At 41.8% G+C, this 16,381-nt stretch overlaps 2 protein-coding genes and 1 long non-coding RNA gene across 4 annotated transcripts in view; 1 reads left to right on the top strand and 2 right to left on the bottom strand.

Annotated features, from left to right (window-relative positions):
- The first annotated feature begins 207 nt into the window (after positions 1-207).
- On the top strand, positions 208-6,816 carry LOC139621155 (vasopressin V2 receptor-like). Its single transcript, XM_071477456.1, has 7 exons — positions 208-342; positions 2,546-2,820; positions 2,917-3,162; positions 4,148-4,294; positions 4,437-4,740; positions 5,508-5,726; positions 6,421-6,816. Exons 2-7 carry the CDS (start codon positions 2,551-2,553, stop codon positions 6,603-6,605), a joined length of 1,371 nt encoding a protein of 456 aa, XP_071333557.1. The 5' UTR covers positions 208-342; positions 2,546-2,550; the 3' UTR covers positions 6,606-6,816.
- LOC139621157 (uncharacterized) lies at positions 3,105-8,476 on the bottom strand. The gene is made up of 5 exons (XR_011690937.1): positions 7,718-8,476; positions 6,822-7,592; positions 6,434-6,601; positions 4,114-4,287; positions 3,105-3,245 (listed from the first exon to the last, which is right to left on the bottom strand). It is a non-coding gene; the product is annotated as an uncharacterized lncRNA (long non-coding RNA).
- Positions 8,477-12,124: 3,648 nt separating this feature from the next.
- LOC139621154 (monocarboxylate transporter 1-like) overlaps positions 12,125-16,381 on the bottom strand; it is a 28,608-nt gene continuing 24,351 nt past the window's right edge. For both annotated transcript variants that reach the window (XM_071477454.1, XM_071477455.1), the window contains exon 5: positions 12,125-15,745. In XM_071477454.1, the coding sequence (XP_071333555.1) occupies positions 15,462-15,745 (284 nt within the window). In that variant the 3' untranslated portion in view covers positions 12,125-15,461. The remainder of the gene's footprint in view (positions 15,746-16,381) is intronic.

The following is a 16,381-nucleotide window of genomic DNA, read 5'->3' as shown; positions in this document are numbered from 1 at the left end:
CACTGACGAAGCCTGGGCATCGCTTCCGTTCATTAACACACCCGCTTTCCACTTGAGAAACCCCTCTCTCCTCGTCTCCCGCTTTTCATATATTCAAGAGACACAGGAGGAGGGAGGGATGTGTTAAAGAGAGGGGAGAGGAGAGCGGACGAAGGGAGGAGATGGGGAGACAGGAGTCAGCAGCGTGAGGTGGCAGAGGTCAGCTAAGCAAGAGGAAAACACACACACACACACGCACACACACACAGAGACACAGCATGGATGCGGCTAGTGTGTGCAACAGCAGATCAGGTTGTCCTGGCTCCTACAGATGCTTCACGGGACGCTGAGGACGAAGACGAGGTGAGTAAGTCGTCTTGATTTTCCCGACCCTGTTTTGCACTGAAATGGGAAATTAAAATCGGAGGGACTGGCAGTTACTTTCGGAGACGTTTCAGGTGCAAGTTTGGGTGTTTAGACTGAAAATAAATCCATTAAAGTTCCGCAAGAACCATTTCTGACAGGAAGATGAAGTTACTCTTATGGGTTCACAGAGAAGGATGGATTTTAGCTTTTTGGTTTTATGAAAGGAAAAATGAGTATCGAACAGCAGGCGTCCACTCTTCTAATTGGATTAACATACCTAAAAGATGTCAACAGTCTTGCTTGTGCTATTGTTGATTCAGAAAGAGACTCGGGGGAATCAGCCATCAGCTACAGTGGACTCTGTACGTAGCACCTGCGGGTACCAAACGGCTGTATCCTCCAGCTGCACGGACAAGTATGATACTATTAAAATCAAATATCTACTTCCTCAAGGTGCCACTAAAAAGCTTCTTTCCATCAGGTCATGTAACTATCTTTAAAAGAAATATCTTGTCATTTTGTAAACTACAGGCTTGTGATGTTTTTGTTTTGTTCAGACTCATTTTTTCAAAAGAGGAAAATCTTGATTTATTGTATAAGTGTTTCCAGTTTTGTATTAGTGGCAGAATTTAGGTCGAAAGCAATCATTCAAGACAAGACTAATGAACCGAAGGACTGCTGAGTGCACTGGAAAACCTGTTTTGTGCTAATACAGATGGATGATCCTGTCAGCAGCTTGCTTTCATTTCTGACTTTCCTGTTGATAGTGGTGGAAGAAAACTCGGATGTTTCACTTGAATTAAGTGTCAATACAATATTGTAAAATGCTATACTACAAGTAAGAAAAGAAAAGAACATGAAAGAACTTCATGTATCAAAAGAAAAGACGTCATTCAGCAGAAACATGTCCCCTCTGACTGATAAATGATAACATAAGACATTATTAGATTGTTAATACTGATGCATTGATGCTTTCTGAGGTGGGGCTTGTTTTAACTGCTTTATATACAGTTAGAAAGATTAGTCCAGTGATTCCCAACCTAAGGGTTAAGCCCCTCCAAAGGGTCAGCAGGTAAATCTGAGGGGTCCTGAGATGATTAATGGGAGAGGAAAGAAAAAACAAAAAAGTTCTGCTGCACAAATTTGTATTTATCTTCTGGACTTTTCTCTGATCTTTGCTGGATCATTCGACCTGTTTAAGCCTCAAACTGTTATTTTAATGAAACCATGTGAGAAGTTTAGAGGGGAAATGTCTTTTTGGCGGAACTGCTAACAACCCACATTTGAAACATGACACAACTGTGTTTTTTTGTGAAGGGGTCACAAGTCAAAAGGGTTGAGAAACACTAGCAGGTAGCAAGTGTAGTTTTTTTGTGTAACCCCTCACTGTCAGTTAGTGTGTAACACTGATCACTGGACATTGGTCAAACAACTGTGACCTTAGAATCTGCCCTCAGTAAACAGCCCCACATGAGGGCCCCCTCTGCATGCCTCTGCGATTGTGTGCGTTTCTGTGTGTGTTGAACTGTGAGAGTGTGTGAAGGACCGCTGTAAATATATTTCACGTCTCATTGTTTCACAATTAATGTGCTCATGGAAGCGTGACCCAACACATAAACAACTATTAACTTCAGCTGTGTGTGTGTTTGTGTGTGCTTGTGGTGTGTTTGGAGCTAAAACGGACGTGGTACCAACTTTGACCACAAACATGCAGCCGTGTACACACGTCCAGAGCCGATCCTTTGGGAAACAAGTGGCCTGTAGATGGTCATTATCCACAGACTGTCAACTGCCAAACGCTCGTGTTTCATAACCAGTGAGGTCACAATGCGTCCTGTGATCATTTCTGCCAACATGGTTGACGAGTACAGAGAAAAGATGGGAATCGCTAATTGGCAGTCACTAATTGGACAGACTATCATGCAAAAAATAAACAGGAAGTGATAGAAAGTCACTAAGTACTGAGGTACATGTACTTTTACTTGAGTATTAAAGTGTTTTGTACTTCATACTGTACTACATCTCAGAGGAATATATATTGTACCAAAAACATCGGGAGCCATTGGTTAAGTATTGAATTTTCATAGTGGAGCATTAAATGGAAATACTCAAGTAAAGTACAAGTACTTCAAAATTGTACTGAAATACAGTATAGGAGTAAACGGACTTGGTTACTCATTTATCTCCTCTCTTCTTCTAGCCAGCATGTCAGTCTCCATGGTAACAGACTCATACTCATCCATCGACTGGTTGGTGGTCTCTGTCACCCCGGCGGGTACTAACGTCACAGGGTGGCAGCGTGACGCCCTGCTGGCCGTGGCCGAGGTGGTGGTGCTGGCGGTCATCTTGGTGATGGCGCTGCTCGGTAACGGGCTGGTGCTGGTGGTGCTGCTGCGGCGGAGACGACACCACAACCCGCTGCACCAGTTCATGCTCAACCTCTGTCTGGCCGACCTGGTGGTGGCTCTGTTCCAGGTGACACACACACACACACACACACACACACACACACACACACACACCCCTTCTCTGCATCTTACCCCATCTTTCCTCCACCTCTTCCTCTCTGAGGTGTTGCCTCAGCTAGTGTGGGACGCCAAGGGCCGCTTTCCTGGCCCCGACTTTCTGTGTCGCCTGGTGAAATACCTGCAGGTCCTTGGGATGTTCGCCTCCTCCTACATGATCGTGGCCATGACAGTGGACCGTCACTACGCTATCTGCTGCCCCCTGCAGGCGCACCGCAGTGGGGCCACCCAGCGCTGGAACAGCTTCATACTGCTGGCCTGGGGGCTGTCGCTGCTGCTCAGCCTGCCACAGGTAGGGCGACACAGGTAGGACGGCACAGACAGGACGACACAGGGTTTGATAGTTGTGTAAGTGTAACGCTGCAGCTGCTCTGCCTGGAGGATTAATAATAAAAAAAAAGGAGCAAACATCAGGAGATCCACTGATACTTTAAACATACAAGAGTAGAGTTACTCCAAAAACATACAGAGGCATTGTTGCAGTGTCAAGCTTTTTACTTTAAAACCACCATCGGGTGCAGGCAGAGGTGTCAGCACACAACAGCTATTAAATACTAGGAGTGCAAGCTGTAAGCTACTCAGTTATAGTTAGGCTGACAATTTCACAGGCGCACACCGTTGTTATCCTGAGGAGGAAACCATTGTTTGGCCTCACAGCTTTTACACTAAGAGCTTCCTTTGCAATTAATCTTAAAACCTGGTTAAATGGCTGACAGACCTACTCACTGTGTGCTTTGTTCCGTTCTCATTTGCTTGGCTTTCAGTTTGAGTTTGTCCTGCATTTGTCTGTGTCCTTTGACCTTTTTTTTGACCTTCTTGATGGTTTCACTTCTGTCTTCTGATTGTGATGTAATGATATGATTGTATGTTGTCATGTTGTCTTTTTTTTAACTTAACTTCCTACATGTTCATTTCCTCCTCTGTGTGTTTCTTGCCTTACTCCCTTTTTTTAAATCATCTGTTCAGCTTTAACATTTGGCAAAGGAACAGCAGTTGAATATTTAGTCTTTTGGCAAACACTGGTACATTTACAGCGACGAACAATGTGCACTGTCCTTTTGGCCATTTCACAAATAAACTGTTGTTTCTCACACTTCTAACTGCTCCTGCTGATGATTTTTAAGTAAAACCAAAAGCATAAAACTGAAACAGTACCTATGTTCTTTTTTTAGAGGCAAATAAATACACACAGTCAGATTTAATCAAAGACACACACAAATATGCACGCAATCGCTGTCTTTACCGTCACCTCCGCAAACCTTTTTGTCCCACTACAGATTTTCATCTTCTCCCGTTCAGAAGTGGCTCCAGGGGTGCACGAGTGTTGGGGAAACTTTGCTGAGTCCTGGGGCCTCAAAGCCTACGTGACCTGGATGACCCTGGCTGTCTTCATCCTCCCAGTCCTCATCATCACTGTCTGCCAGGTAGAGAGAAACAGATCACAACAGGATTTACTCCTTATACAAAAAAATGCTTCTTAAAACAACTGACAGTCAATGTGATGGGTTTTCACCATTTTAAATGATCAAACCGTCACTGCTCGCCTCTTATTCCTCTCCCCCTCAGGTGCGAATCTTCAAGGAGATCCACAACAACCTGTACCTGAAGTCAGAGCGCCGCCTGTCCCCCACCTCCCTCCCTCCATCCAGACGGGACAGCCAGAGAGGAGGAGGAGGAGGAGGAGGAGGAGGAGGCAGCAGGGGGAGGTCCAGTCTCTCCCTGTATGTGTCACCCCTCATGTACAACAACCCTGCCAGTCGCACCGACTTTGAGTCCAGATCCACTTATCAGCACCTGCCCATGGGTCCGCTCAGGTCCGCCAGCCTCGCTTCACACTGTGATATTCACACCTACACAACCGTTCACCCTGGTAAGAGCCGCACACAGTACACTCTGCTGCGCCTGCAGACAGTGTGTTAATCTATAGGATCCTCGGGTGTCGTTTTCTTCTGTATATTACCAGGAATATTTTTCTTCAGGGTCAACGGTCAAAAGCAAGCAGACTGTAAAATAGGATATGAAGCCATGCAAGTGGCACTGCACGCAACTGCCTATAAACGGATTAAACAAACACACTATTAGGAGTTAATTAGTGAGCTTTGGTTGTGCTGGTAGGAGGATTTATTTTAAAGTCTTGAGACAGAGCCAGGCTAGCTGTTTCCCCCTGCCTCCAGTCTTTATGCTAAGCTAACTAGCTGCTGCCTCCTGCTAGACAGACATGAGCGGAGTCGATCTTCTCATCTGTCAATTTCTGTCTCTATATTTTTCAACCATTCAAAAATATATAAGATTAAACGAATAAAATTGCACTACAATGTGATTATCAGGGCACCACGTTCTGGAACCCACGTACACTAAGACATTTTTGCAGGACACTGTCAAATATTTAGACGTCTATAAAATAAGTGTCACAGATATAAAAGCAGATATATATATATATATATATATTGTGTGTGTGTGTGTGTGTGTGTGTGTGTGTGTGTGTGTGTGTGTGTGTGTGTGTTACTGACTGTGCTTTGAAAATGGTAGAAAGTGATGTAAAGGACGATATTTGGGGTTTGGCATGAAGGAGATTACTCCTTCAGAAACACCATTGTGCTCCTTTAAAGTCCTGTCTGTTTCTGTGCGCCCTGTCAGCTGAGCTGCAGCCCGATGTGCTGCCTGGCCCTGCAGCGCCCTCTGCTGTCGGCTGCCCCCCACCCAAAGCCCCTGCTGCCCGTGGTGGAGAGGTATCAGCAGCCATGTCGAAGACAGTGAGGATGACACTGGTCATAGTGCTCGTCTACTCGCTCTGCTGGGCCCCGTTCTTCAGTGTTCAGCTGTGGGCCGCCTGGGACCCTGACCCACCTCAGAATGGTGCAACCACACACACACACAGTTATTAAATATAGTTATGGTCATTTCGTGTTGTTCATTTCCTCCTATGAGCCTCTCTGTTATTTCATTCACAGTATTTCTATTTTCTGCTACTTTATATTTCCAGTCTACTATAGAAATAGTCCTTTTTATTCCAATACATTTATCTGACAGCTTAAGTTACAATATCATTATCAGTTTAGTCCAGGGCTAAAAAAAATACATGATCTCCTCCTTTTCTGACACTCACCTGATATTTCTCAAATGTTCCCTAATACAATTTACTAAAAAGAAACTCTTAAAAAACTAAATTCCAAATTAATTCCAAATATTTCAAGTGTAACATGTATTTTAGACAGAGGACAATGAGTGAAAATGGAAATAAATAAATAAAGTCTTAAGACAAGCAAGCAACTCACCAGTTTCCCATGGTAAATGAATAACAGATGAATATTTATATGGGTTAGCAGTTCTTCATCATCATTTTCTATATTAGTCCTAGGTACTGCACTGTTAAGTGTTTATTCTAAATGCATTACATTTTGGTACTTACCGTCGCCTACCTGTAATGCCACAATGGTCCTCTAATGGTCATTTGATATCGATGAATCATTTATATACTGAACCATTTCTTTAATCACCTGTGTCATTGACAAACCTCCTCCTCTGTGTGTGTGTGTGTGTGTGTGCTCAGGTGCAGTCTTCACCTTGCTGATGCTGCTGGCCAGCCTGAACTCCTGCACTAACCCCTGGATCTACTCTGCGTTCTCCAGCAGCGTCTCCCCGGAGCTCCGTCTGCTGCTGCTCTGCCGCACACACACCCAGCGCCGAGGCTCCTTACCGAGCGACTCCACCGCTACACACACCTCCAACTACTGAACCACACACACACACACACACACACACACACACACACACAGAGTACAAAACCCCGTCATGTCACACATGAATAGTAAACACAGTCTGCACCATCTTTTACCTTTAGCCTGTAAAACACCACAGAACTGAAATGCTTTGTTTTTTTTGCAACATGTGAATATGTCAACATGTTATTAGAGGAATAAATTAGTTGGACAATGGGGGAAATGCACTCACCCGCTTTCTCGATTATTCTGTACTGAAGAGAAAAGAAAAGATAACATTAGTTATTCGATGAGGTTAGCTTAGCATAAACAAACAGGAACACAGCAAGCCTGGCTCTGTCCAAAGTTTATAAAATCCAGCCCAACTAAAAGCAAACTCATGAACATATTATATCTAGTTTGTTTAATGCGAACAGCATTTTTCCCATAGAGCGCAACAGTAAAAGAGAGGCCTGGAACACTGAACAGACCCCTCCAGAACCACCTGCCCTCTAATTGGACTCTGCTTTGTGATTGGACCGTCTTTGTCCAATCATTTTAAGGTGCAAGGATGACGTCAAAAGTGTGCTTGTAAATTCAGTGTCACACACTGTGTAGGAGCTTTGAACAGCAAGTTTTACACAGTTGTCTGCTTTGTATCTATACACAGACGTTGACAAAAGCAGTTCTTCCACGGTGTCTTTGTGTTACCTCACCACTCATTTCATTTGGTCAGATTTTAAAATCACACGGTCTTTTTACAAATACAAATCTCCTCTACACAAGCACAATGTCTTCACGTGTATATACTTGAGTTTCTCATACAGATTTTGCAGGTTTACAAAGATTGGTTTAAAACTACATTTGGAATTACTTGTGAACATCACTTTATAAGCTCAAAATCCTTCTGATCCTAGTTTAGGTATAGGTATGTGATGGAGTCATGCCCATGACTCACCATTTCTTGCTGGGTGTGCGGCACCATACAGGATGTGGTCCTGGCCTGAGGTGGGTCCTGGGATCTCTATGAAAACATGCAGTTATATGAAAATACATTTTCCATTGCAGGTCAAATCAAGACATTTTAGGCAGCTTTTCACAAAACAATACTGAGAAACATTTTTACTTTAAATAATTCATTTCACTTACCATTATAAACTCAGTCAAGTGCAAGTTATGAAGTTAGCTCCCATCAGTTTCAAAGGAGGTTACCGCACACAGCTCCACCTGCAGATACTGTTAACAGGAATCCTGGAAAGATTTTTAAAACCTTACATTACTTGGTTGTGGTTTAAGTGGCATTTACTGGTGCCAAAAAAAAGAGAAGTTGTTTTTTTTGTTTTTTTAAACCTGACTGTTTGGACAATGACAATCCAATCACAAAGTTCAGTCAGAGGGCAGGTCATTCAGTTGCCTTCAGCTCCACGGCAGATCCTGAAAGGTGCAGTAGGTTTTCAAGCCCATGCTTGAATCCCATGCTTAAAGAATCGTCACTAGCACTTATTGCTGCGCTAACACTTCGTATTGCACTTAACCTTGATTGTTCCCCTTTCTGTAAGTCGCTTTGGATAAAAGCGTCTGCTAAATGACTAAATGACTTAATGACATGCTGTCCTCCATCTTGAAAATCTACCAAACCTTTCAGGGTATAGGCAGAGATGAAGGTAAAGGAACCACCTGCTCTCTGATTGGACTCTGGTTTGTGGGATTGTCGCTGTCCAATCAGATTAAGTTAAAAAAAAAAAAAAAAAAAGAGTCCGAATGTGTACTTGTAATTTTTGAGCATAGGGGTGGGCGATCTGGCCAAAGGTCATATGTCAGTCTTTCAGCTTTATCACGATCTACATTGTTTCCACTGATTTTATTGTGAAAGTCCTAACCGGAAGTAAGGACGTCTTCTTCCGCCGCTTTGACACCAGCTCCAGATGTTAGCTAGCTAGCAGCTCTTCCCCCAACAATGTTGAGCCAAATGCTCCAGGCTGCAGAACAGCTGCGGTTAGCAGGCTAGCTGTTTAACAGGCGGCAGTGGGCAGGTTAGCAGCATTAACCCTGGACATTAACCAGGGCTGTCTAAATATAGCAGCTTTAATGAAGGCATCTGTACATTCATATTAAAAGTTGATCATATGCCAAAGTGAGATCACCCAGCCCTGGTTTCACAGTTGTCTGCACAAAGATTTGAACAAAAGCACAACTTCTGTCTCATCGTCTCTGCATCAGCTCACCACTGGTGTCTCCAACAATAACATCACTTCTCAGATTCAGCAGCTACAAAAACTCTGTTCAACATATCCAGCGTCTCATTTGTGCCGAGTTTCCCTCTTTGCAAACAAAACAACAAGCATCAATATTTCAGTTCATTTCTCTTATGATGCAAAGGCCTCGTCCTCCAACCAAACAGGCTCTGATGAATAAAGTGACCTCTCTTCCCTTCGGTGCTGCAGAGGAGCAGATCCCCGCTGGAGGCTGTTGACAGAGCAAAGCCTCAGTTTCTGCCTCATGTTTGTTTGTTGTTGCTTTTTAAAGAAGAAAACGCGCGTTTTCTGCCCAATCAGCGCAGGAGGCAGCGGATAAACAGCGGCTCTCTGCGGCTTCCTCTTCCTGCTCCACCACTGCCACAAGGATCAGCTGTTTCTGCGTGTTTGTTCCCGGTTTATGTTTCTGACTTTACTCACATCATTCTGGCAAAGACTCGACCGAGTCTGACCAGTTTGTCTCCGGTTTGTCTCATGGACACACGGGAAATATTAAAGCAGAAACATGAAGGCCAGAAACAACAGGAAGTGCCGGTGAAGGAAAAGTTTAAAGTTCATAAACTGCAGCGGTGAGTGAAGGTAGCAGCCCAACAACAGCTGTGCACAAAGTTTAACTTACTGGTAAATAATAATCACAACATTCAGAAACATACAGTTCATTTTGAATAATTGAAAGGCTGAAATGCCACCAGTGCTTCCTGGGCCCCAGGAACAGTGAAGTCACGTCACTCTGTCCTAAAGCTGGAAACCAGAGAATCCTCCAGAGACAACACAACGACTGTGAAATGTTAGCAGCTGTGTCTTCCATCAAAACACTGATTAAAATCTGTCAGTGATCAATGAAAATGTTTAATGCAGGAAATGCATCAGTCTTTAATTGAATCACTCACATTGAGAGCAAATGAACAAACACAGCAGAAAAACAGACTCTGGAGCGATCGACTAAAGAAGTCAAAGGTTTGTTCTCATCATCTGCAGCTGAAATTAAATGAGTGACCGTGCTGACCCTATAATCTACAGTAGCTGTGTTGTGTTCCTCCTAACGTCTCATTTGGCTTTAAATTGGGCACAAAGTTTGAAATTTGAATCTCATTTTGGGCCAAGAAATGATATAAACATTTTCTGGCCTCACAGCATCAGAGCCCCGTTCACTGTTAAAGAGCAAACCAGGTCGACATCGAATATTAATGTTTTCTTTGGTTTCTAACTTCAGTGAAGAGCTGCATGTTCACTAATATTGACCAAACTGTTCTGAGGCTCAGGAATAAGAACAGTGAGTTCTGTCAGAGGGTCGGTTCTCCTTTAAATGCACAATCCTGATTATGATTGTAGCGTCCAGTCCATGATTATAGTGGTCTGTCCTCAAAGCATCTGGTGCAGAAAAATAACAGACTAAATTTTAAACATTAAGGTCATTACAAAAGCCTGTAGAAGACTTCAAGAGAATCATCATATAAACTTGAAACTGAAAAAAAATCCATGATAGAATTGAGATTTCTGACACATGTATGTGTTCTAGGATAAAACACTGGACTGAATGAATGGGAGCGAAGCAGGACAAGCAGGTTCCAGTTGAAGGTTTTTAATCTTTTGCTTGCAGTCAGTCAGGTGTGAGTGGTTCATGTCTACAAATGAAAGGAAGCGAACATACAGGTCAAATTCTATCACTTTATCCTGAATAAATCAACAAACAATTCTAAATCAAAATCAGTACATACATTATCGCTTTAAATATATAATCATGGGAGAACAAACCAAGGAGATTAAATGTACCACTTAACAACAAAACACACATGACTTGAGGAAATATAATGAAATAATCGACTCACTCAGGAACAAAGGTGAGAGCAGCTCAGCTGAAGGACAAACAGAGAATGAGCTCAGGACACAGAACAAAGAAAACTCAAGACACCTGTGTGAGCTGCCCAGCTCTCCACCTGTGCTCCTCAGCCCAGCAGTCATGTGACCCCACTTCCCACAGGACGCTTTAGTTAAGTATCATTTAAAAAGAAAATGCAGTACTCCATTTTGCATTTTCATTTTCACATACTCGTGTGTACTCATCTACCAACATATTAAAATGATGATTTTCAAAGACTGAACCTGCTCTGCAGTGACAGTATTTAAACATAATGAACAAACAGCCCTCAGGCCACTGCATCTACATCTACATGTCACTGCGCTCTGTAGGGGTCAAAATGAAAATGCACTCAGTCCTCTCATTGAGGCAGGTCATCAGTGAGGACGACACTTCCTCGTCAGTTGTAATGTTTCTGTCACTGGGGCAGTGGTTGTAGCTTGTTCCCTGTAAGGAAATGACCAGAGAAGAGATTTAAAGATTTTTAAATGTATTACAATAAGTGATAAGATGCTGAGAGACAGTCTCATCTCATCAGTGAGGACGTCACTTCCTCGTCTCTCGTCACTTTGTCTGGGGCAGTGGCAGCAGCTTGTTTTACCGTCTGTGTCTTATATCAATACAACTCAATGGAAATTACCAGACACATGATTTAAAGAATTGATCTGTGGGTGTGAATCTCCATCAGCTGAGTCTGCTCCTCTGCAGCTCCACCTTGATCCCTCACCTCAATGCACTCCTCTTCTCAGTCAGCAACATCTTGAATTCATCTCAGATATAAAGCCTGTACAATGATATGAGGTTGATGAGTGTGTGATCACTTCAGTGGTGACTGCACACACAGTAAACTCACAATAACAAACCTAAATAAATGCAGGTGAAAGACCTTGTAAATGTTTGTTGTCTCCATGTTGCAGCACTGAGAGTCACTCAGCAACAGTTTGACTGATAAATCAAAGTTTAGGAGGATGTGCACACAATGAACGCACTCGTGAACGTGCAGCGCCAGATCGAGAACGTTTTTCGCTCGTTCTCACCTGACTACAGCTACTGCTTTTATCCAGGATGTAGCCGGGCACATAGCTGCACCTAAAATGGGATAACATAATAAATAAACGAGATATATAGTGTTTAATGTGTTAATTAGTGAGTTATATACATTTTCACAAAAGGATTTGATTTGCTTTTGATGGTGCCAGGTTAGCAGTTTTCAGTTATAATGCTAAGCTAAGTGGCAGCTAGCATGTTAGCCCCACATTATATTGATTTCCAGACAAGAGAGAAAATAAATATTTCCTAGTGTCCAACTATTGTCACAAACTGCTGTAATGAATTTTATAAAGTGTAATTATACTGTAAGTGTAAATGTATCTGTGTGTTTTCTCCAGTTGCTGCTCAAGTAAAGATCAGATTTTTCAACAGAACAAAAACAAATGGAGGGAGTTTTGTTTTAAAAACCGTTTATTCATTCATTCAACAGTCATTAACACTTCACACATACAGTGGGGTCCAAAAGTGGTCTCAGACGTTTGGAGCCCACTGTACAAACATAAAAACATCTACTGCAACTAAAAGAAAAAAGTTATTTTTCAGAAACTTAATACATTGATTTGTTCTTTATTTAAACACAAAAAGGTGCTGTGGCTGGGTACAGTACCGTTTACTGTAAAAGTTCCTGCACAGAAAAACACTAACATGAAGTTTTTCAGTGACATGGTTTTGTCACCTTTTGTTTTCAATTACTCATTTCAAAAGCAAAATAACTGAAGGTTTTAGTCAGTTCTGAATTAGACCTGATAGCCTGTTGTAACCGAGGAAAACTGGGTTTAGAGCAGGGGAATGTGGACACAGAGGCAGCAGGCCTGTCTATTCCCACTGAAACACGGACCTGTCTATCATCCCAAACAGGGATCCACTTAAAAATCAAATACATGGACAGTGAATACTTCAGGTAGCGCAATAGAAACTATTCTCCCATTGGTATCAACAATACCTTTAAACAACAAAGTGACTTCTGTCAAAATCAAATAACATTTAGACAAATTATATTTTGTAAGTAGTTGGTTTGAAACTAATACTTACATTTGGTCATTGTAGAATTACTGAGAGAACTTTCAAAAAGACAAAGGCAGAATACAGTGTAAACGTACATCCTTCAACACATTAATTTACATTCCCACTTAAACGGAAAACATGATTTGCCTCCCTGGCTGTCGCCTTATTGCTTCGCGCAATCAGACATCTTTTCTCTGTGAAGAGAGATGTTGCAGCAGCTCACCGTAAACAAAAACAAAACATTTTTAATCTTTCATTTGATCAGAATTGTCATCACGTCACTAAAAGGATAAAGCAGGTCATATTCTATATTTTTTTATTGTCAGCAAATCCAATGAGAAGACCAAAACTCTAAATTCTCTCAATACTTCTGTGCTTTTCTACCTTGTCCAGTGGTTCCTACTGAAGATCTTTAAAAGTAATTCAAAAATATATAATTTCATTTTTGAAAAAAATCACAGGTTCAAATTCTCAAATGTAAATATTTGCTATGACAATAAACTGGATATGTTTGGGGTTGGGACAAATAATTATATTATCTTGTACTTGGGGAACTTAATTACAATTATATAATAATCAGTTGCAGAGCCCTACTTGTTAGCAGGATCAATTCATTGTAGGTTTTGGTCTTTTCAAGGCATTTATTGACAATAGGAAAAATACAGAACATCAGCTGACTAATCCTTTAAAGTATTTTCAGGAAGCCAAGTCTACACATTATTCCCACTTAAAGAAATGATCACAGTCTGTAGTGTGGAAAAAAAAAGGAAAATAGTGAGCCTTCCTTCAGAACCACCGTTTCATTCTATCAAACCAAGCAACATTATTAGATTAATAAAGCATTTAAATCAAAAAGATCTATACCAAATATTGAATTGTTTAAAACCTCCATTTATTTTCCCCATAATGAAAAAAAGGAAAGTTTGTTGAGGCTGAAGAGGGCGATCATGTCTCATGTCCTCTGCACACAAAAAAACTGTCCTCAAACAGGAGTTTCTTATGCCTGCAGTTCATGCTGGCAGTAAACCCAGTCACCGATCAATGCAGAATTAATCGCTGAGTATCTGTGATAGATGTGAAAGTAAAACACTGAGGGTCTGATATGAGACATTCTGCTCAGCCCAGAGATGCTGATAGTGCAGCTGCTGAATTTCAAACAAGTGAAATGATGAAACCTGACCACAGTTTAACTGTTGTCTGAAAGGAACAAACACACATTGTTTCTCTCATTCTCTCTCAAACACACACACACACACACACGCACACACACACACACACACACACATTCCTTTTCTCCAAACACATCTGCTTACAAATCCATTAAAAAGATTACTTGCTGTCAGATTGTCATTATACACGGAGCTAAAATAGATTATTTTCAAAGGTTTGTTGATATTATTGTAAACTACAAGGTGTTACTCACAATTTAAGAAATAACACTACGAGGTGCTGCAAGTCCTACCATCCGAAAAGACGAAAAATTAGGATGTTTTGTGTGATTCCTATTTTGGCACCGCTATGGGCGGCTCAAATCTCACGCACGCACACACACACACACACACACACACACACACACAGTACAGCCATCTATGTGGTTATTCTCCACAAACCAGCGTGTGGTGCCATTTAATACTGTGAGTCGTCTCTTCCTGCTGGTTGCACAGCAGATAAACCTGCGGGGCAGACAAGCACAACTGTGTGACCGGTTTTATTGTTGTTGTTTTGTTCAAATGCATCTCGTCATTTGTCAATAAAACTGTGCGACCAGCTGCTCTGGTTGGAGGGTGTATGATACAAAATTACACACACAGTTAATTTAACACATGTATGTACAAGCACACTATTAACAGTGCTTTCTACACCGCAGGTAAGTAGCATTGTAACCGTCTAGTTTCATTCCTACGTTAGTTTTCAACTTCCTTACTTTCCACCATGTTTGTGTTTTAAACATTTCTCAGTTTAATATTCTCGACTAAAGGTGAAAAAATATTCCGGCTGTCGTCAACATTACGTCTCCCTGTGTAGTCATGAAAGTTCAGAATTCTTTAACTCAAAAGTTTATTATTTATTATAGTTGTTATTTTTTGTGTTCTACTGCATAAATCTGCATTAAAGAAAAACAGGAAATGTAATTAACTCTCCCTAACATGTGAACAGATAGATATACTATCATTGTACTTATAATACTACAAATGTGTCCTTTTAATTTATGTCCAGCCCTTGAGGAGTGAAGCAACGCAAGTGTGTGTATGCAGAGTGAGAGGGGGACATACTCAGCATCTTTAAGTCCTGTAACAAAACGTGCTGTTTTGCAATTCGCAAGAAGACCCTGAGAGTAAAGTCCTCATTAGTTTGTTGGACTATTATCCTACAGTCATTCTGTCTGTTGTGCGTCTATCTGGTGTTTACATAAGCGATGCGTGTGCTCCTGGAGGACTTGAGTTTAGCAAAGGCACGTCAAATACCGGAACTAGAGGTATCAACGCAGTGAAACGCTGCTTGACGAAACTTTACGGTCGGCTAAGCTTCACGTCACAGCAACAGGTCTCAGTTTTTAATGATAAAAATCTTTGTTTCTATGGCTTCAGGGTTGTGTACAAGGGTATTATCACTCTACAAAGACAGTGTGTGGTTTGTACTGAGTAACTGCAACTTTTGTGTGTGTTTCTGCAAAGTGTGTCATGCCAAGAGTGCGTCCTTCTCGAGTCCGTTTTTTTTTTCTTCCCTACACCGTGTCCTCATCCATCTTGGCAACCTCATCCAGTGTGACAGCGGCCGGTATGCTGTTCTCCTCTTCATCTGATTTAGAAGGAGAGGGAGGTGCCAACATGGCAGCACGCTCCTCCTTGGCCTCCTCTCTTTCTCTCCTCTCCTCCTCTTTCCTCTCTCGCTCCAGCAGGCGGTAGTTGATGCCCATTCCCACAAAGAGGAACACACTCGCAATCATGAGGATGATGCCACAGGTTATGTAGGTGTAATTATAGTTGTTGTAGTAGTTATAGAAAGTACCTGGAGGTGGACGAGAGAGAGAGAGAGAGAGAGAGACTCAGATTTAATATCTGCAGCAAGAAATGAAGAGAAAATATTAAAGGTCCCATATTTTAAACTCGTTTTATTTAAAGTGTTGATGTCCATAAGAAGATATATTTGTGGTTTTAAGAACCAAAAACCATCTCAATGTAGTTTTACATCTCCTCTCTCAGGTTTCTCTCTGGAGCTCTATACAACAGGTCAGCCAATCAGAAGAGAGGCTGACTGAGCCTCTCCTCTGATTGGCTATGTTTTCAGCGTGATCTAATAAAAATATAGCAGATTTCAGTAAACACTCAGAGAAACCAAATCCTGCAAGGTTGGATGGTGGGTCCAGGTGGGCGGGGATTGGGGCACGGCTGAGAGCAGTGACTGCTTTGTTGTGACATCACAAAGTTCCAGATGTGCTGACAGCTGGTTTTAAGGCTCAGTTTCTGAGGCTTTGATACTTTCACAGTATTAATAAAGAACCTAGACCTGCTTTATAATCAAAAACACATGGACATCTACCTCTATATAATATGGGACCTTTAAAGTATTTAATTTGTCACATCAGGCTGATCCCCAAACTGTAACTAGTGCAGGTGTTGAAGTGAGAAAAGGAGGATTTATGCT

The sequence above is a fragment of the Trachinotus anak genome, unplaced genomic scaffold, assembly GCF_046630095.1.
Source record: "Trachinotus anak isolate AG129_WGS33_773 ecotype Australia unplaced genomic scaffold, CSIRO_AGI_Tana_v1 ptg000004l, whole genome shotgun sequence".
NCBI classification, from domain to species: domain Eukaryota; kingdom Metazoa; phylum Chordata; class Actinopteri; order Carangiformes; family Carangidae; genus Trachinotus; species Trachinotus anak.
This window is presented reverse-complemented; position numbering and strand designations above follow the sequence as displayed.

What these genes read in the sequence shown, in the direction of transcription:
- LOC139621155 (XM_071477456.1), top strand. Translation starts at nt 2,551, where the DNA reads ATGTCAGTCTCCATGGTAACAGACTCATACTCATCCATCGACTGGTTG. An exon ending in TCATCATCACTGTCTGCCAG is followed by an intron (nt 4,295 to 4,436) that starts GTAGAGAGAAAC and finishes TCTCCCCCTCAG; the next exon opens with GTGCGAATCTTCAAGGAGAT. An exon ending in CTACACAACCGTTCACCCTG is followed by an intron (nt 4,741 to 5,507) that starts GTAAGAGCCGCA and finishes GCGCCCTGTCAG; the next exon opens with CTGAGCTGCAGCCCGATGTG.